This window comes from Psittacula echo (assembly GCF_963264785.1).
Source record: "Psittacula echo genome assembly, chromosome: 3".
Lineage (NCBI taxonomy): Eukaryota > Metazoa > Chordata > Aves > Psittaciformes > Psittacidae > Psittacula > Psittacula echo.
Window position 1 is genome coordinate 4,356,443 of NC_137736.1, and position 20,882 is coordinate 4,377,324.

General features: G+C 42.0%; 2 protein-coding genes across 2 annotated transcripts in view; one reads left to right on the forward strand and one right to left on the reverse strand.

The window, feature by feature from the left end:
- Positions 1–9,340, reverse strand: part of PROS1 (protein S) — a gene marked incomplete at both ends in the record, with an annotated part of 30,553 nt that extends 21,213 nt beyond the window's left edge. The window contains 4 exons of the mRNA XM_080613642.1: positions 2,772–2,858; positions 3,177–3,201; positions 4,297–4,454; positions 9,262–9,340. Coding sequence (XP_080469768.1) covers positions 2,772–2,858; positions 3,177–3,201; positions 4,297–4,454; positions 9,262–9,340 — 349 coding nt within the window. The remainder of the gene's footprint in view (positions 1–2,771; positions 2,859–3,176; positions 3,202–4,296; positions 4,455–9,261) is intronic.
- Positions 9,341–10,112: 772 nt separating this feature from the next.
- ARL13B (ARF like GTPase 13B) overlaps positions 10,113–20,882 on the forward strand; it is a gene marked incomplete at its 3' end in the record, with an annotated part of 38,821 nt that continues 28,051 nt past the window's right edge. The window contains exons 1-4 of the mRNA XM_080614208.1: positions 10,113–10,153; positions 14,649–14,812; positions 16,452–16,522; positions 18,133–18,382. Coding sequence (XP_080470334.1) covers positions 14,754–14,812; positions 16,452–16,522; positions 18,133–18,382 — 380 coding nt within the window. The 5' untranslated portion in view covers positions 10,113–10,153; positions 14,649–14,753. The remainder of the gene's footprint in view (positions 10,154–14,648; positions 14,813–16,451; positions 16,523–18,132; positions 18,383–20,882) is intronic.

Below are 20,882 nucleotides of genomic sequence, written 5' to 3' on the forward strand. Positions count from 1 at the left end.
GGGGCAGAGAGCACTGAATTCACTGCCTTTTTTTCTCTAATCAAAATACATAAAGTTCATTTTCCCCACCATTTTCATAATTTTACATCAGCATAGCACATAAGGCATTGTTCTGTTTGTGTCTCCTGAATATGCTGGTAGCTTACCAAACATGTGTCAGTATAGTTGCCAAATAAATCTACTTCTAATTACATTCTGCTTCAAGTAAATCCAAAAGCCTAAAGGCCAGCCATGCTCCAAAACTCTCGAGCACCTCTAGAATAGGTGCTGCATGTCATGTAATATCCATAGTGTACACCAAAGGATGTACAGTATGCAAATTGCAGGTGAAGACTGACAGAAGAAATTGTGCAGAAGAAATAAAAAGCATGGTGTTTATGTGTGGATCCAATTTCCAAAGGCAAGTTCTAGAACTCTCTATGGTTTTTAATCCTTTTTGATTATTTCCAGCATTTGTAGGTTCAGGTACAAGTGTGTGACCTAAGCTTGGTACAAGCAAAGCATTTCATAAGTGATAGATGTGGAAGGCATCCTCAGGAACAAGCCTGACTGTAAACATCTCTGATCAAAAAGCAGTGATGGCTTGTGAGAGTCTGATCTGAGAGAAGACTGATTAGGTTGGCAGCATGAAACATGAGTAGATAGCATGAGGTGAATTAAGGATATAAAGGGCAAGAAAATTAGTAAATCAGTGAATGGAAAAAGGAGAACTGGTGAAATACACTAGAGGAAGAAGACAAGACAGAGTGGATAAGACTAGATGGACAAAGAGGTTATGTCCACAGACGAATGATTAAGATGCCACTGCAAGAACAGTAATGTAGCAGCCATTTGTTCTGAAAGCAGGCCTGATGCTCCTCTTTTCCCCATTTGGGGTACCTTCTGACCTCCTAGACAGCAACGTGACAACTAAATGTCAGAAGATATACTCTGCTTGTAACAGAAGAGGTGAGTGGCAAGAGATGTATTGCAGTTCCTCTGCCACTCAGGAGGCTTTGGTATTCAAAAGATGTGTCACGGTGAGATGGATAGACGTAAATGCAGAGATTTTTAAGTATTTATTTTTAAAAGCAATCAAGTATGCAGATTTACGGGGTACAGATGTTCAGGGTCTTAAAAATGCAACTTAGATACATGCTTGGATTAGAAAAGGATGAAAAAGGGTCTCCTATTCCTGTGAAAATTTTCCTTTTCCTTCCTAGAAGGTATTTAAAAGGTCAATATAGTCACAATTTTTTGTACTTGTTTATCCAAAAATGTATGCCTTTAAAATATGTGTTCATCTGTGTAGGTAATTTGGACAAATCTGAAAATAACTGCATTTCTGTCAATCCTGTCAATTCTGTTTGCATTGTTATTTTATTTCTCTGATTTGTTTCAGCTTGAGATTTTAATTCTGCTAATTCTTATAATTATTTCCTTCCCATTAGGAAAACCAGATTTTTGATTTTGACAATATCAAACCAATTTGGATCGGCAAGTTCAGAAAGACAAACCTTGTTTTAGAGAAGTTGATAGCAGTACGACAAAATCGTTGTCTTAACGAAAACACACTTGAAACGATGTCATATAGTTTTAATGGGAATTTTCAATTCCACATTCTCAGCAGTAGCTCCCTTCCATGAACGTGCATAAGTTTCATTGAACATTTAAGCCTTAGAAACACTTGTAAATGTTATGCATACACGCTTCTTTTTTATCCTGGTGACTGACCAACAGTAACAGTTTAGGTAACTTGGTTTTTATCATGTAAACCCAAATGGAGATATACAGTGACTATCCAGTAAGCTAGTTACTGAGTTTACAGAAACTCTGCACATTGACACAACCCTGCTAAATCCTTTCCTCCCAGGACCTCTAATGAGAGTGAGAAAGAGTGATATGAATGGGAGTGCATTTTAGTTTGTGACAGCAGTCGTGTTGGTCAAGTGATCTGGAAAATATGTTCTCCCATGACCATGAGCAGTGTAATTATTAAGGTATTTCTTTCCTGTCATTGCTTTCAATGATAAAAACAGTGTCAGACGGTTAAGTATCCCTATTCAAACTAACCATAAGCTACTTTGGTGCAACCAGGCTGTAAAGGTTTAAGAAGTTTAGAGAGATGTTTCAACTGTGACAAATAGGGAATAAGGTACAGATTACTTCCTGTGAATTTAAGAGGGAAAAAACCCCATGCAATTCCCACTGGACTTATAAATGTATAGGTGTAAAAAAATCAACTATTTAAGCAACATCACAAGTTTCCTAATATTTTAATTTTTCAGCTGGCAATGTTACCTGCTCCATGGAGGGATACAGTGTCACTATGAGTTGTAAAGAGTGATAGAAAGAAAATGAGGGCTAAGGAGTGGTAGAAAGAAAAATTAACCAGATGGCCTCTTCCCTTAACAGACAGAACAGGACCTGCCAGATACAAAGAGTCAGGCATAACTATTAAAGATGTGGTAGAGTAGAGAGGACATACTAGGGAACACTGGTGGGTTGGCATAGGTCAATTCCATGTTTCCAGAAGAATTCTACTTTCTATTTTTGCAGTTCATCATGTTCCTTTTCCAATATTCCTTATAAAGTAACTTACACTGCTTGCTCTGAAAATGCTTCATCTCACCCACTTATTTTTTGTCAATTTATGGTTTATATTATAGAGTTTGCATGAGTTAAATGGAGATTTGTTTCTTTTTCTGCCTATGTGAACTCTTTCAAGCCATGTGCATGTGTGTTCTTAGATGTGACTGCATTAGGTAAAGCATTAGGTAAGCAGCACTTACCAACGACACAAGCCCTCAGGTCAGCTGGAGAATCTGGAGTAACTGCAATAACCCTGAAAACTCCTGCTCGATGGGAGGCAAGGCAACCTGCAAATGCAAACCCACACAATCTGCTTATGATACAAACACTCACTTAGACTGAAGTTACAAGAGCTTATGCATGGCATCTTCAAAGAGTCTGCTCTCACAGCTTGAATTAGAAAACTTGTCTGGGCATATTAGACAGCTGATCACAGACTTCTGAGTGCCTCTGCTAGGATCTAAGCACACAGAACTGCACAGGAGCTACTACGCATTATAATCACATGGAAATCGTTCAAGCACTATGAGCAGAATAACTAAACTAGTATTATCCAAATACAAAGACCAGTGAATGATATACTTGTCCAGGGATCTCGTACTTACTTAAATATTTGGGATAAAAATATTCCTGCAAAAAGAAAAATAAAGAGTAAGAAAAATTTAAGGTAGATAAAATTGCAGCAAAATATATCACAATGAATTCTAAAATATATTGGTATTATTATTACAAAAGAAGTGAAAAACAAAAAGTCATTTTGAGTCATAGGCCAAGTTTTCTACATTACTATTGTTTAGGCTAAACCAGCAGATCATTCAATAAAGGCAAGACTTAGTAGAGAGATTAAGATACTGCAAAGTAATAAAAATTAATTGGGTATCAAAATGACTCTGAAAGTTATCTCTTTAAATGTGAAGATCTTGCCCGATGTTGTTATTGGATGCATAGCAGCATCCTTTATTTCGCTTTTCACCCAAAAATAAACAAAACCCCCTGGAATAGATCGAACATCTTGCATGCAATTCATTCCAAAGGAAGGGAAAAGTGTTACTAAATCAGAAATTGTTAGAAGCAACTGATAATTGATTACTGAAACTATTTAAACAATCAATATATCCAAATACATGCAATGGTATGAAAGACAGAATGCGGAACTGACACGGTCTGCAAAACAAGAATTCATATTAACCGCACATATTGTGCAATAAACCTTTTATAGTACAAAGTTGAATAAAATTTTGTTGTATTTTATGTAATATATATTAATATTAATATATATTCAATAAATATGAATATTATATTGAATGAAATAATAAATACGAACTAATATGAAGTGAGAATGAACTGAGGAACAGACTTCTCCCCACTAGGAAGGAAGCTTGCAGTAATATGTTCAATCCCTTCATTAAAAGGGTTACACTGCCCTGCATCCTTAACATAAACTTTTAATTGAAGGCAACAGAGTTTCCCCAGATGGCATGCCTGCAGACAACTGTGGTCTAAAACTGGTGATCCTTACTGGAAATTAAATACCTGCTCAGCTATTCTCTTTGCTTTACAGCCTTTATTACTAATTGTGAGGGTTTCATACACAAAGGAATTTCAAACTAGTTCTTGGTCTGCATGGTGCAATCCTTTTAGCTTTGCAGTGTGAATTCTGTGTACTTCCATCTTTCCTCTGCAAGGAACAATTATCTACCATGTAGGTATTCATTAGATACTTACAGTCTCAGGATTGTTTTCAAAGATTTCCCTGGCTTCTTCCTTATTGCATAATTCTTCAATGCACTCTCTTTCTAGATTTCCTTTCTTACTTTCTTCCATAAAGGAATTAGCTCGACGTTTCCTCACCAGGAACTGAGAGGCATACTGCTGGGATAAAACTTAGCAGAAACAAAAGAGCTCTGTTATTGTTTGTTTGTTAGTGTAACAGCTGAAAATTGGTGAGCACTGAGCAAACATGAGAATCTAACACAAAAATCTGAATTAAATCCTTAATCGGGAGTTGCTGTTTGCTATCATTCCGGAAAATGTGGGCAAGAAAACCTAGCATTCTGTTTTCTGTATGTGGGGTAGCTATTCCTAACCAAAAGAAAGGTTTGTAAAATGCTGTGCCTAAAGTGTAATTTAAATATCATATTCAGGACAAGATTATTACTTTTTTTTTAGGTATGGTATTACAAAGTGAGATACGTGACCAACAAGTAGGAAAAAAAGATGTGAAGCTTTTTATATTACCTGTTGCAGTGATCTAGGAGTAAATGCCCTGATCCTATTTAACTTAAGTGAGACCAAGAATGTGTCTTATAATTGCAAAACAGGTGAGAATGATATCCTGAGAAATACCAAGACAACCTATAAATACGTTCCTAGCTAACTTTTATATTTCAGACCTACCACAAGTCATTACTTACTTTTACTGTACCTTGTTATTGTCATTTTATTGACTTTTACACAAATGGTGAACAAGTAAGTGAGTTGAGAAATTATACTACAAATGAAATTTGTAGAGCACACAGCTCTACAGGGAAAACAAATTAGACTGCTTTCTTAGCTTAATTTTTGGGTATACCTTGTGATTAAGAGAAAAATGCATGAGCGTAATTGGAAGAAGTCCAGCTGATAGGCTTAAAGAGTATGGCTGGCATATGTTAACTACAGAGCACCTTATTTCTACACCTGCCCTTCTTCATCACCCTTTGTACAACTAAACCTCTCTGACTAGCACACTCTGTGAGGGTCATGAGACCCGCAGTGCAAGCCAGATATTGTATACATTCATACTCAGCACTAATCTACAAAGATCAACTCAAGCAGACATAGTCAATTCAGTACTGTTTATAAGCACGTAATACCTCAAACCCAGAGCACTTTTGAGATGTGCCCACCAGCCAAGTGTCAGAGAACAGCTTCCCACTGTCTGTGCACTAACAGGAAAGAAAGAACTTCAAAGGTTTATTAGAAAGAACAGCTAATGAGAACCAGAACCTGCAGCGAGAATAGCTTTCAGGTGACAGATGTAAGGAAAATCATACCACCCTAAACACATTTCTTAATGGTCTCCATCAAGTGACAGGGAACACAACTGAAGCACTTTGGTGTGTAACACTGGATAATGACCTGAAGAAACCTTTCTGTTACAGCATCCTAAATGTATTTAATGTGGGATAAGCTTGTGACTCCACACAGATGTACCTGCTTTCACTTCGGGAAGAATGATCTTCCTGGTAAGGCAACAGGTAAGATGTCCTGAGTATAAGTTGGATGCACTATAGCATACCTCCAAACTTTTGAAGCACACCTATGTCTCAACAAGCAACCAGCAACTTGCTTAAAAATGCAAGAAGAAGTCAGCTTGTGCCCCAGTAACACAGTAAGTATATGAGCAGGCAGCAGTTAGAAGATTCATTTTTTCTTATACACATGTTGATCTACATGGTGGTCTTACCAGAGAATGGGAAAAATTCTCTAAGGTTACAATTGATCCTCAAGGGAACTGCTCAGAGAAAAGAAAAGTCTTGTCTTACTTTCTGGGCTCCCACTTCCAGAAGTTATTGGCACAAAAGAAATGATTCAAGCCTGCTTTCCTCTTCTACTCTTTGCCACTTCCACAAACCTTAAGGTACACCATAAGTACATCTCAAATGCTGTTCATGTCTTTCAAGAGCTGGATTTGGATTCTTGGGTTGTTATGTATCCTTCATACAGCAGCTAGGAGGAGCAATGAATTGGAAGCTGCTGAAATTGTGGATCCCCTAGACCTTTTTTCTCAATCCATGAGCCCATCACTAACATATCATAGGACAACCCAGGCTGGAAGGAACTTAGAAAGATCATCTGATTCAGCCTTTCACGGGAAATGGAGCCTAGATGAGATTACCTGGCACCAAGACACATCTTGAAAACCTCCAGTGACAAGGATTCTATCATGTCCCTGGGGAAGTCATTCCAGTGAGTGATTCGTCCCATTGTAAAAAAATTACTTTCTTATACCGAGATAAAACCTCTTCCAGTACATCTTGTACATATTGCCCCTTGCCTTTCCCACGTGGCTCCTTGCAAAGACAGAGCCTCTGCCCTCTTTGAAGGAGCCCTTTAATACTGGAATATGGCAATGAGGTCCCTTGAGTCTTGTCTTCTCCAGGGAGAACAGGACCAACCCCTTCAGTCCCTCCACACAGGGCAGATCCTCCAGCCCTTTAATCATCTTGGTGGCCCTCCTTTGCACTCTCTCCAGTCTGCCTGTGTCTTTATTGAATTGCAGAGACTAGAACTGGACACAGGACTCCAGGTGTGGCCTGACAAGCGCTGAGTGACTGGGATGAACACATCTCCATCTCTGCTGATACTAGAGACTGGGAAAAAGCATGGCAAGCTGATGGGACACAAAAGACCTTATGAAAGATCTTCTGAGCCCCAGCCACACTGGAAAGCATACCCAGAATAATATTTTGATAATTTATTTATCACCAGCTATTGCTAGCAGTGTCATTTTAATTAACTTGGGTAAATGGCTGCATTTGTCATTACATAAAAGCAGACTAATAGGAAGGATGTCTCTGTTCTGAGGCAAAAGAAGTGACAACAAAAGGATAGAACTGTGCATTGCAACTGCTGATTTTGTTAATGCTGCAGATTTCTACCAGTGTGAGCATGCTGACATAGCTTTAGGGCAGAGGCTCTGTGGTGTAGATGAGGCCTCATCCACAGCTGACTGTAAACAATCTTGTTTTGACCTTTAGTTACAAGAGTTTTGTACACAAGAAAACACAAGAAAATTCTAAGCACGCACAGTGCTCTTGAGGACATTACACTAGATATAACACTGCTGACCTCATGTCTTCAGTTCAGTGGGGTAATGGAAACCGGCCTTTCCCCTTACATCCCAGCAGTTCAGCCTTCTCCTAAGCTCATTTCCTATGACATCTGAGTTTAAATAAAATATATAACTCTATACGAATTCCATAATTTTAGTGCAAATGTTTCAGTTCTTATGCACAGAATTAGCAGTGTATTTATTTAACTGTTCTTTCCTCACGAAGATTATAAGACCTTTGTTTTAAAAAGTAATCCTGACTGCTGTTGCTGCCCGTTTGACTACCGGAAACTCCAGCCCACTTCTGACCCTGCCAAACCAATAGTTAACCCTTAATGAGCTGTGTGTTTCATTTGGTACTCACTCAAGTGTTACGGCCTTCAATAACCTTAGGATTTCAATACCTGTAGTAGAGACACTGTGATTACTTATCAAGTACCTATTTAGAAGTTATGCTACTGAAAAAGAAAGAAAACTGGGGGGAAAGGGCGAGATCCTGTGGTTCCTTACAGCTGTTTTGTAGGGCAGACACAACTAGAAACCTACCACAACTGGGCTATTTAAACATAGCTTAGAGCTGCTTACCCCATATCCCAGTTATGGAAAGCAGTTCTAGCCTACTAGTGCTCTTTCCTAGAAGCTCCTGATAAAATGAATAGGGAGAACATGCACTACCACTGCAGAAAGTGGCATCGTCTTGTTTGTACAGCTGCTATACTGCAATCAGCTCCCTAATTCCAGCAACTACAGTCTCCCCAAATGCTCATCAGTGACATAAGTTTTATGGAGCCAACAAAACAAAGCAAACCAACTGCTGATGTTTGCTCGTTCCCTCTCCTTCTTATCCTAAAGATGTCCTTCACTGAATGCTGGACCAAACGCAGCTGAATATCAGAGAAGCAACTTTCCCTTATGATTGAATGGTAAATGCTGCATTAATGACACCTTTCTGGGTTTTGTTTGTTTCTTTGGGTTATTTTTCCCCCTGTACCAGAAATCCCTGGCAATGTTCAGAGCCAATAATAGGAAACTGGACTACATGGACCAAAGAAAGTTTTTGTGAGTAGGACAACTTCTGATTTCCCACTGTTCAAAAAGAGAAAACTGACAAGGTATGCAGTGAGCAAGATAAATGGCAAAGGAAGTGTCATGAAAACAGGATAAAACATTACGAAACATTTATCAGAAGATTTATTTTTAGGACTTGTTAAAAAATAAATTAGAAAATGAACTTTCATCTTCCCATGCTGTTCCCTTCACACTCACAATCCCTAGATTTCAAACACATGTCTCAACAGTAAACATTAGGTTTTTCTTCTGCCTGTTTAATCATTAGTAAACCACGTCAGAAACAGGCTTACTTTGAGCTGCAGCTCTTCTTGTTCCAGATACAGTCTTCTTTCACTACTAAGCTCAAACGTCTTCATGTCAAAGATACAAGCTTTGATTCTACTTTTTATCTCAAGCAGTTCTTACCTAGCCTGATAGCTCTGAACTTAGCAACAGCGAGGCCCGCTTGCCTGGATGCCACTCTCCTGAGACCGTGATCTACTGAGTTTTTATCTCCTAGGCGACTCAAGCGCTACCTGAAGGCACGCTCTCCCCTAAGCTGCAGACCTGCACTTCGGCCACAAACAGCCTCAGACCAGCCCCAAGTTACAGCTCGGCTGCCCTATCAGTAACCGCTAGCTTTCAGCGAGTAGCCAAACCCGACGGGATCAAGGCGCTCCAGTGGCACCTATCCGGGGAAGGAGGGCCGCCCCACGACCGCCTGCGGCATCCCGTCCCAGGGCCACAAGGACCGGCGCCAGCCCCCGCCTCGGCCCCGTCGCTCCCGCCCCTGCTCGCCTTCCCCCCCGCCATGCCTCACTCACAGGTCGCGGCCTCCGCGAGGGCGATGGCCACCGCCAGGCCAGCCAGCAGCGGGAGGCACCGCCTGCCCCGCGGCCTCATCGCTACCGGGGGGCGGCCGGGACCGGGCACGGCGCCGGGACTGCGCGGCTCCTCTACGCGACGGGCAGAGGAAGCTCTGGGGGCGGGAGGGAGGGGCAGCGGGGTGGGTGGGAGGCTGGGCCGTGTCCGGGCGGCGTTGCCCTGCGGGAGCGTCAGCAAGGCGCCGGGGGCAGCACCGCGGGGGCGCGGGCGGTTCGCTCCTGATCCGCATCGAGGCGGCGCCGAGGGCCGGCTCTAGGGGGGAGCGGCGGCAGAGGGGGACGCGGGGGTCCGCGGGCATCCTCCACGGCACCGGCTCCCGGCGCGCCGGGCACAGAGACCGTGAGGGGGATCTTCGCACCCGTGGGTACCGGGGGAGCGCGCTGCCCTCGCCCACTTATAGCTGATTGGCTGATGGTCCGCCGGCACCGAGGCAGCCGCCCGATTCGATTGGCTCACGGCGGGCCTGCCGCTCCTCGCCTCTCCGCCCGAGCACTGGCGTTGCGTGCCTTCGCGCTCCGCTGTTTCGATAAGTTTGTCCTTCCCCGGCTCCCGTTTGCGGTAACCAGGGGTTACCGGCCTGGTTACGCGTCCCCACTGCCTCGGAGATTTCGGTTTCGGCCAATGAACGCCTTCGCTTGAGCAGGGGTAGGGGGGGAACAGGGCACGTGACCCGGGAGCGGCCGGAGCCGAGCGGACAGCTGCGGCCTCCGCCCCGCGTTCCGCCGCTGGCTCCCGTCGCCCGGGGCAACGCCGGTCCCGCGGTGGCGGCCGAGCTGCGCGGAGCAGTTAACGGGCGGACTGCGCGGCCTCATCGCCTCGGTTGAGCGACCGGTAATGGCCACAGCAGGGAGACGCGGAGGCTGACGGCCTCCGCGGTTGCCGGGGTGAAGTGAATGGTTGCGCGGGCTGGCCCCCGGCCTGTCCCCGCCGCGCGTCGGGCGGGGGGGCGGGCGCGCCGGGGGAGCCAGGCGAGGAGACTCTGGCAGGTCGGGGGCGGCGGGGTTGCGCCCTCGGGTGGCTGCGCCTCCGGGAAGGGCCTGGGGCATCTCCCGGCGGGTGAGGTGGCCGCGGTGGAGGGGTCGCCCTGCTCAGCTGCCCCCGGAGCTCGAGGCGAGTTTCTTGCAGCTCCGCTCCAGTCTCGCTGTACAAAACACATCGGTGCGTGTCCGCAGTGGCAGCCTCGGGCTGTGGGTCGTTGACAGCCTGCGTGGTAAGACTTTAAGCAACAGAGAGTAGTTTTTCTCTGAAATCCTGATTTTATAGAACAAAAAGCATACTCCCGTAGTGCAAGAGACAAGCACAAGAAACATGCCCAAAACAAAGACTGTATTTTAGGGCTGCTGCTTTTTTTGGAAACAGAGGAAGAGGTGTGGAAACTCACTTGAATTGCTACTCTCATAGTAACTTCTTTATACAAGAGCTACAAGTTCTTTTATATATAAAGCTTTCCTTATGCAAGGTCCTGCACATGGGTCGGAGCAATCCCAGGCACAGCTACAGGTTGGGCAGAGAAGAGATTCAGAGCAGCCCTGTAGAGAAGGCTTGGGGGTGTTGGTTGATGAGAAACTTATTATGAGCCGGATTCAGTGTGTGCTCGCAGCCCAGAAAGCCAACAGTATCCTGGGCTGCATCCAAAGGAGCGTGACCAGCAGGTCGAAGGAGGTGATCCTGCCCCTCTACTCTGCTCTCATGAGACCTCACTTGGAGCATTGTGTGCAGTTCATCAGATGGCTTCGGATGGTGGACTTGCTGGTACCCAGTACTTTGGATCACATAACATACGGGCTGCTAAGTATGTGTAAGATGCTAATCTTAATCTAGAGTGTTAAGAGGTATCTGTCATGTTTTTCTCAGTCTCCATAGTACGGAGTTTCTCTGGCCTAAAAATGGGATCTTTGACATTCTTAGTCCTTGACATTGGTGCTGACCTGCTACCTAAATGGTGTACAGGCTTAACTACAGTTTTGTATCTTTCTGAGCTTGTGGGCATGTTGTTTTGCTTCACCTCAACAAGCATAAAGAAATTAAGCTGGCTGATACTATGCCGGGAACGACTTCTGAATGTCATTAATGCAACGTATAAAATACATGTATTGTGTTCCATACATGTTTCAAAGGTCAAGTCTCTCCACAATGGCATAACACACTGGGATTTGCCTCCCTACCGTAACTTTCTCAGCTGTGTTGAATGCCCTTTCCTCCTACAGTGGCATGGTTTGGAAGTTTTGTCACCTCCTGCCCACCCTGCTTTAGGGTTTTGTTTTTAAACAAGATTCCTCTGCTTTGACATAGCCATCCTCTGCTCTTTAGTCTTTAGCAAAGTTTTCTTCATGTCATGAATCCCATTTGAATAGTATGGGCCATATATGTGTGCTTTAGAGCAATTGTGTCACGATTTGCAAACACAGAAAATCTATATAATGTTGTTCTGTGATGATGCTCAGGCACTGAAAGTGTTATGGTTTTGTCAGGGCATTGTTCATTGAGCTGTTAACATTTTGCTTTTCAGCAGAGCTAGCTTGTGTAGCTGTTCTCAAAGTTAGCTTTGTTGGTACTGCTTGTGGGCTGAGGCCCCATACGCTGCATGTGGGTTTGGGGGTTTTTCTTTGCTTTGTTGGGGTTTTTTGTTTGATTCTTCAGAGATTGATTTTAATACTTGTAATAGTGGTAATCATCTTGCTCTCCTTTTTAGGAACTCTGTTCCTCTACATTAAGTTGTCCTGTGGATAGCTCTTCTCAGGTGCTCTTGTCGAGCAATATAAATATTTAAAGAGTAGCTGTTGTCCCTCCTCAGGAAGAAAGGAAGAAATCTGACCTGTTTCTGACATTGAATGATGACTGATTCACACAAAGGCATCCTTGAATACCGCAGCTTCAAGAGATCAGGAGGAGTTCTTAGTTTCTACCTGTATAAATTACCTAGAGCATCATAATTTGTTAGGGATAAATATGTTTCTTAGGGATAGTTTGTCAATTTTTTTCCACTTTAATTGGTCTAGACTGGGGAGATGACAACTTGTAGAAAGTTGTTATAATCTTAGTTTGAAGTTAGTAATAATTGAAAATGAAAGGAATGTTCTTTACGAACAAAAAAGCATTATGAGAAACGAACTTTAGGAAACTTGCTGTGGTAATTCAAAGTGTCAGTACTCTCAGTTAATCTATTCATGGAGGCAAGTAGGGAACATCTGTCTACATGTCAGCTGCTCTAATGTGAATCCAGTTGTTCTAACTTAAGCTACTGATCAAAACGGGATCTAAGATGATATGAGCCTGTGAGCTGCTGTGATAGAGCACATTCCTTCTGCAAGGGTTCTCTTCTCTTTGGAGATCACTGTCATTATCCACCAACTCTTGTCCTGTGCCATATGTATGGATATTATTTCTCTATTCCATAACCCCCACACTTCCCCAAATAGGAACAGTTGATGACTTGGGCTCCATCTCTGGAGGTGGGCACTCAGGGAAGGGAAGGTGGCATATTGGACTGTTAGGTGCCAAGACCCACTTGAGTTGAGTCATCACCACACTCATGTGGTTCCTTACAAGGCTCATCCTCCTTTGGTTCAAGTGGTTCCTGCTACACTGTTCCTATAACGTACAACTCAAATCATGAGTTATTTCTCTCAAGTTTAAATCTCCTGGAGTTACACCCTGGATTTCCCCATCCTTCCACGTTACCCATCAGGTGCACTTGAGCAAACATAATACCACAAATAGCTTGGCCTTATCCCAAGGGAGGAGCAACCTTAACAGCCTTTTCCAACTACTAACAAGCACTGGACTCTAATATGCAGTAAAATAAGCAAGCTTAGTGACCATCACAGGTGCCTACCAATTAACAACTGTAATGTGCTCAGATCAAAGCTGTCATTATCTTTAGGCCCACAGTAGCACCAAGAAGGACTCTAGTGGGTTGACCCTGCCCAACAGCATGCACCCAGTGACTTGCTCGCTCCCCTCTCCCACAAGATGGGGAGAAGATAGCAGGAAGATGAGAAGACTCATGGATAGAGATAATGGCAGTTTAATGGGGAAGGCAGAAGCTGTATGCTTAAGCAGACCACTGGGCAGATGTTCAGCCACCTTCCAGAAAGCAGGGCCTCAGCACACTCAATGGCTCCTTGGGAAGACAAACACAATAACCAGGAACATTTCCCCTTCCTCCTCTTTTGCCTGAGCCAGTTTGTGCTGTGCACTGCGTCACATAGTATGGAACGTCCCTCTGTCAATTGGTGATGGCTGTCCTGGCTGCATCCCCTCGCAGCCTCTTGCCCATACCAGCCTTCTGGGTGGAGGAAGAGAGGAGCAGGGCAGAGTGAGAAAGAGAGAAAGCCTTGGCGCTGTGCAAATACTGTCCACTAATAGCCAAAATATTCTTGTGTTATCAGGGTTGGTTTAGCCAAAAATACAGAGAATAACACCATACTGGCTGCTGTGAAGAAAAGAACAGCCGGACTTGGTACATCATCTACCAGGGAGGATGTGGATTTGAACTCCTGGAGTAAAATAGCCCAAAGCTTGCTGGTGGAAGGTCTTTACTTAGACAACTGCAGTTGTTCGCAGTAGGATTATTGTAGCTGAATAATTAAGGGAGTTTTAAAGCTTTTGCATTGTTGTGCGCTTGACTGCGTGGTTTGTGTAAGCTTTACTGTTTCATAGCTTAAGTGTGCATACAAAGAAATAAATATGCATGTGATCACACAATTTTTCTCTACTGTTTGTTCCACAGAGCAACATCAGAAAGATTAATATTCTCCGTTTCTTTATCCTGCTTGAAATGTGGGAAGTGGGATTGTAAAGTTACAGAAATGCTTGGTACTTAGATTTAATTTAGTGGCAATTACTAGATATTAAGGTGCCAGTTCCTCAAAGTACTCACTAGAGAACCCGGTTTCCTTGTTGTGGGATCTCGTTGTGTAAAAGAAATTAGCAGTTAAATGATTATATTGAACAGGTAGGACATTCTTTGTTTGCTCTTAATGTCTTATCCCATAATTTTCTTACAAGCCTTACTCATGCTTGAAATTGGTCCTTATTTTTTGTCAACCAGCAGAGCTGTGGGATGTGTTAGTGAGGCAAGCACTGGAATATCAGTGTCTTATTGCTCTAACTTGCAGGCTTCCTTCTGTGCAATAGTTTTGCATTATTTTTTGTATGAGTACTGTGTTACTGCCCAAATATGTAAAATGGGGGCAGATGAAGCATGAGACCATCGTGGGACTGACTGAATATGACTCACTGTGAAGAGACAAGCTGCTGCTAGGGAAATGGCTTGCCTTGGTTAAACATAAGGGCTAACTATGCATTTCTTTCTTTTTGCTAGGAGTGACAAGACAACGCCTGGACCTCTGCAGCCTCTCTTGGGTTATTCTGGCCTGTCCACATTGTTTCGGTAGCTTTCGTGTCTATTGATGGCTAATGAAGAGGGATGTTCAGTCTAATGGCCAATTGCTGCAGCTGGTTAAAACGGTGGCAGGAACCTGTCAGGTAAACATGTGAAAGTATTTTACGCTTATGTAATGACCTTCCAAAACTGTATTTCACCTATGTTTTACTTTATCTGCTATATAATATTGTTTCAGACTTTTTAATTCTGTGACAAAATCCATGGAATTCTACTGTTCTTGTTTGTTTCAGTAGCTTTTACTTTGAAATCCTGCATCCTTTTCCCTCCAGTTAGCAGACATGCACAGGTAGTACATAGTTTGTTTCGAACTGCTTGCAAACTATGGGGAAGGGAAATAGAAGCTGCACCACACTCATTTAGACTTCACAGTAATGTAGAAGGATTTGATGTTTTTTCAGTGCTCCATTATTTAGGTTTCACAGAAGGTGCTGCTGTGCAAAGAGCTGTATTGGATTGAATGACTTTCTGACATCACCAATGTGTTATAGACAATTGTGAGTTTATAAATGTCCATGGGTATTCGGGTTTTAGCTTACCGTTAAAGTATAATTTTCTAAGATCCTACTGTTAATTTTTAGGTTCTTTCCTCGGAGGTTTTTGGCTCTTCTGAAAGAACTGTCATAAATTACACTTCATATATGATGCTATTGCAGTTTGAAGTCCAGAAATAACAATGATTTTAGTATTCTTTCACTTAAAGGGGCATAAAAATAAGTGAATTCTTTTGACAACTCTTACGTCTTTGTGAATAAGGGAAACAATTGAGGTGTACATGTAGATATGTTTTTCCTCTTGCTTTGTTTAAAATCCTATTGTGATATCAATTCTAACCTGTATACCAGTTTGCTTATATAAAGTACTTGCTCAACACCACTGGTTTACACATTTGCACTTTAGATTGCTCCTGCTTGAAACAAAGGCACAATGAGTACCAGTGCCACTTATTTAAAACATCTGATGTTGTCTACACAAGTGTTGTGTACTGTATAGTGTTGTTCAGGTGCACTCGTTGAGGCAGAAATAAATTCCTAATATAGGCACAACTTTGAGGCAGAAAGATGGCAAAAATACAGGGGAATGGAAATTAAAGTGCAAAAAATTGTTAAAGAAACCATGATCACACTCCCCCCCCCCCCAAAAAAAAAGGATAATATTTTCAGTGCTGTGAAATTAAATTTCAACAGGCAGATAAAAGTTGAAAGCAAAATCGTTATCTTACTTGAAATTCACAGTACAGTATTAGACGTACCATTTCATGCCTTTGTCTGCTGTTCTTATCAGATGGTTGGACGAAGGGGAGATTTAGATAGCGGGGATAAATTCTACACTGTGAGGGTGGTGAGGCCCTGGCACAGGTTGCCCTGAGAAGCTGTGGCTGCCCCACCTGTGTTCAAGTGTTCAAGGCCGGGTTGGACGGGGCTTGGAGCAACCTAGTCCAGTGAGTGGTGTCCCTGCCCCTAGCAGGGGATTGGAACTTGGGTGGACTTTTAAGGTCCTTTCCAACCCAAACCAGTCTGTGATTCTGACACCAGATATGCAACTGTAACAATGCCTGCTACTTTGTATTTTGCTGCCTATTCTTTCTACTACTTTATGCTAAATTTTCTATGTGTGTATTAAAAAAACTTAATATAAGTGATGTCTATGTAGGGGAAAAAAAGGGTTTGAAATATCTTTTTTGTTTTTTCTTGTTTTTTCTTTTTTTTTGTCCTTATGGAGGAAGGTGACACTAATAATGGTGGGTCTTGATAATGCTGGTAAAACTGCTACAGTCCGAGGAATTCAAGGAGGTAAGCAATTCATTCGTTTATCATCTAAATGGAGCGTTGAAAGTGAGAGTATAATTACTAATTTTCCACCATTTAAATCTTTAAATAGTGCTTTATCTCTTAATTCATCTCTGCCTCGCATATTGTTGAAAGAAAATTTGGTGCTCGTACTGCCAAAAGTGGTACATATGTGGTTGCCAAAGTAAGCGTGTCACAGGCCCTGTTGCGTGAAGACCTGCAGATGATAAAAGAATGAAGGGATCTTACCTTTGAAACATAAAGATCCTGAATTTTGGTATCTGATAAATCATACTAGGGTGACTTAAAAAGTAGGTGCTCCTAGTCATATGCTTTATGATCAGGAGAACTAGCAGAGCAAGCTCCACATCTGCTAGTTGGCCACTGCACATCGTATTGAGCTAAGGTAGACCAGATAGTGGTAGTTCAACAAAGTTGCTATTATTCTGCTACAGCTTTTTCAAGGGTAATAGTATGGTGTCCCTTTTAACAGGGCTTGCAGAGATCAGAACCTTCAGTTAGGCTTCAGGGTTGATAAAACCAGTATTTTTGGCTGTGTACCAGCCATACAGACTATAGGGGGAGGATGCAGTTACATCTGCTGGGTTTTAGAACTGAAATATGTTTCAGTTCTTGGGTGTCTTAAACCTAGGCAAATCAGCATGGTTACCAAAGTTATATTTGCCAGAATAGATCTGCAGCTTATATGGCAGACCCTGTTTTTACATTGAAGATTGTTCATCATTGGAGACTTCACCGTACAATGGGAGCTGATGTTTCAGCAATACCCCTTTATATACAGCACCATCAATAAGTTTCACCCTTAACCAACCCTCATGTTCACATTGTGCTCTTTGGTAAGAGCACATACTTATGGCTTACAGTGCAAATCATTTTTCAGAATTAAGTCTGCTGAGTTTTGAAGTTGTAGTTTTCCACAGATGGGGGTCCCACACCCTTCTCTTGGTAGAGTCTTGACTTACACTGTTCTGGCCGAGGGGTCTGTCCTAAGTGCCCATCACAGCTGTGTGTAAAGGATTCTCTCGGAAGAGAAGCACGGTAGCAGAGGGCTAACTGCTCTTCAGAGCTCAGTGCTTTTGACCATGCCCTCATTTCTGCCTCTCAACAAGCTGAATTTTACATCTGTTTCCCTCACCTTGTGCTACCAAGCACATAAAACAGTATAGAGGGATCCAAGTAACTCACCCCTACAGTAGAGAGCTTAGTGGTGTGAGGCAAATACAGGGTTTCTTTGCCCTCTGAAAAGGGTGACAGCAAGCAAAAGTATTAAATATAAATCTATAGAATTTTAACATACTGCATGACAAACTAAAGAAAGTTGGAATTTTTTGTCCCCCTCTCTCTTCCCAGTGCCCCAATCTAAATTAATGTAAAGTATCTGGTTGATAGACTAGTGTGCTAATTTGAAGTTACCTGAGGAGAGGGAAAATATTAAGGTAAAAACTATGTGGCTAGCAATATGGTGTCACTTAACAGGGATGGTTTGCTCCATGTCTTTAAAATATTAATCTTGCTACAGAAATCATGATGTAAAACCCCCTTTAAATAACTAAGGACACTTTTTACTGAAGCCTTTCTTTGAACTCTGGCAGAGTCTCCTGAAGACGTGGCTCCAACAGTTGGGTTTTCCAAGATTGACCTTAAACAGGGACGCTTTGAAGTCACCATCTTCGATTTAGGAGGTGGAAAACGAATTCGAAATATCTGGAGAAATTACTATGCTGAGTCCTACGGTGTCATATTTGTTGTGGACTCCAGTGACATTGCAAGAATGGAAGAAACGAAGCAAGCCATGATAGAAGTTTTAAAGAGCCCGAAGATATCAGGAAAACCCGTGTTAGTGTAAGTAATGTTAAGAAATGCTCTCCTAATAATCTGAAATGTTGTAATTTTGACCTTTGATACGTCTTCTAAAGAAGTATTTATGTATAGGATAAACATAGGTGTAAAGAACACTAATGCTACTGTAACTTCAGTGCTAAGCAATATTACAGTTAGTTTGACACTATTTCTGAGGTATTTATGTATGCCAGTCTTAGCATCATACTAGCGAACAAAGCCTTTTCCCTTTTTCCCTCCCTCTTTCCCTACTTGCATATGGTGATATACTGAATCCATTCACTGCATCTGACATTAGAACCTATTTAGGCCTTTCTCAGGGGTATTTCTCAATCATTAGTTGCGTGGGTTTTTTTAAACTCTTTATAATTCTGATATTACTCGAAATGGGATGATAGGTTAAAGGTTTTTGCAAGTTCGGCATGGCAACATGGTGTAAAAATATTGTTACTATTTAGGCCTACATCGATTACTTGAATTGTAAATGGTTGATTATATTCTGCCATACCACTAATCCCCCAGCAATAAATGTCTTGTTTGCTTAACACATGGTGGTGCTGCTGATACATGATCAGCAAAATCTCATTAAAGAAGGCTTACTGTAATAGTATTTGGCATGTGCTTTTGTTTCAGTGCGTGTGTTTAAAAACAAGAAAGTTAAAGTTTATAATGTCTGGAGCCATTCTCTCACACAACAGGTAGATTCATGAATTTCTCTGCTTAAAAATCTAGTTTTCATGAAATATTGGAAATAACATATTTTAATAATTCAGCCACACACCACAGGTCTTTGGGGAAAAGTACCCTTTTTGAAGACACAAAATAAACCAGGAAAGTTTAAAATGGTTTATAAGGACAATATCTTTGTCTGGTGGGTGTAAGGCCTCCAGAATACAGTAATTACACAACGTTCCTGTGCTGTCATAAAGAATCTGTAAAGTGGACAGGCCTCTTAAGTAGCATTGTAAGGTGATCTGGCTAATTGTTTTGATCAAGTGGAGAGTAGTTCAGCAGGCTAATAGTGTTTACTTCCATTGCTATCTGAATGTTATTAGTACAGGAAGGCAATAAAACCAGCTTAATACAGCTAGTTTGACTCAAATCTGTCCTGAAAATGCAACTATGACAGCTGACAACTGAGCAGTGTTTCTAAATAAATACATCTTTAGGTTTTTCTAGTTGTTGGTTTGGTTTGGTTTTCTCATATAAATCTCTATGCCCTAATCCTGCAATAAAGTTTATGTGTGGCTGGCTGTAACTGCAGAGAGCCCACTCAGGATCAAATCCCAGCGGTTTTGATTCATTGCAGTAGCTAATTAGAAGGCAGGGTGTATTAACTGAGTCTTCTGGTGACTAAACAAGTTTGTTGTTTCTGCTGTCTAACTGATTGAGCCTCAAGCCTTTGAACAGAATTTGCTCTTGCAGTGTCTCAGTTCTGTGAAAGTATATAGTAGTTCTTCGTTTTACGCTTCCTATATCAGCCTGCATCTTGAGTTATGACTTCTTTCTTGTATTGTCTTTGTTTCTGTTTGGTATCTGTGTTCATGGCATGGCTATGCTACTCTTGGCATGTTCAAATCACTAAACCCTAGAATTGTTCCAGTATTTGAAGCACATCTTACATTGTAAAGTCTGTAAGTTGTGAAGCAGGAAGGTTTGGTCAGCAAGCACTAGTGTTTGTGGTGGGGAAATGGAGCACTTAGCAAATGAGATTAAACTGGTCCCATGCACCTTCCCTTCCCTGAAGATGACTTTGGTTGGAGATGCAAATCCCCGTCACTCCTACTTGCCAAATAGAAGTTCTGTGGCATAAGCTTTTTTCCCTTAAGTCCCTAAAAATGCAAATGTGTCGAGAGCAGAATAAATGAGACAGCAGGTTTTCAAATTTGGGGTGAAAATCAGCGTTTTTAATATTTCCTTCTAAGGATGCTGAGCTTTTGTTTTGCTGGGTACCTTGCATCCAGGTAGCTGTAAGTTCCCTAATGTCTTGCTAAGTTTCTAGTGGGTGCGTTTTACTCTCTGCATGTATGTGTGAAGTCAACTATTTGCTGAAAACAAAGCAGTGACCTCTGAGTGTTAAAACCAGGGAAGTTGAAGCTGACTGTAAGTAATATTCCTTTATCTCCCATGTTCTTGCAGTGCAGAGCACAATCTTTCTTTCTTTTAATAGAATACTGTTACAATTTCATGCCAGAGGAGAGAAACTTCTCTGTGATTTCCATGTTCCACAGGCATGTCTCTTGTCTGGATTGCTGCTTTCCTCCAGCACTTGAAATAAACAAGGAGAAGCAGAAAAACGGGTGTAATTTGTTTATTCTCGGATCTCTGTTGGTGTACAGATTTCTCCTCTATGTTATTTGTATGCTTAAATACAAAGTGGTTATTCATTAATGTTTTATTAATTATCAATAATCATCTTTAAAAGCTAATATAAGAACCTAAACTCTAGAGGGATGGAAGAAAATAGCTATGACTTCAGAGTGTGTGTGTGCTGAAGAGTGAT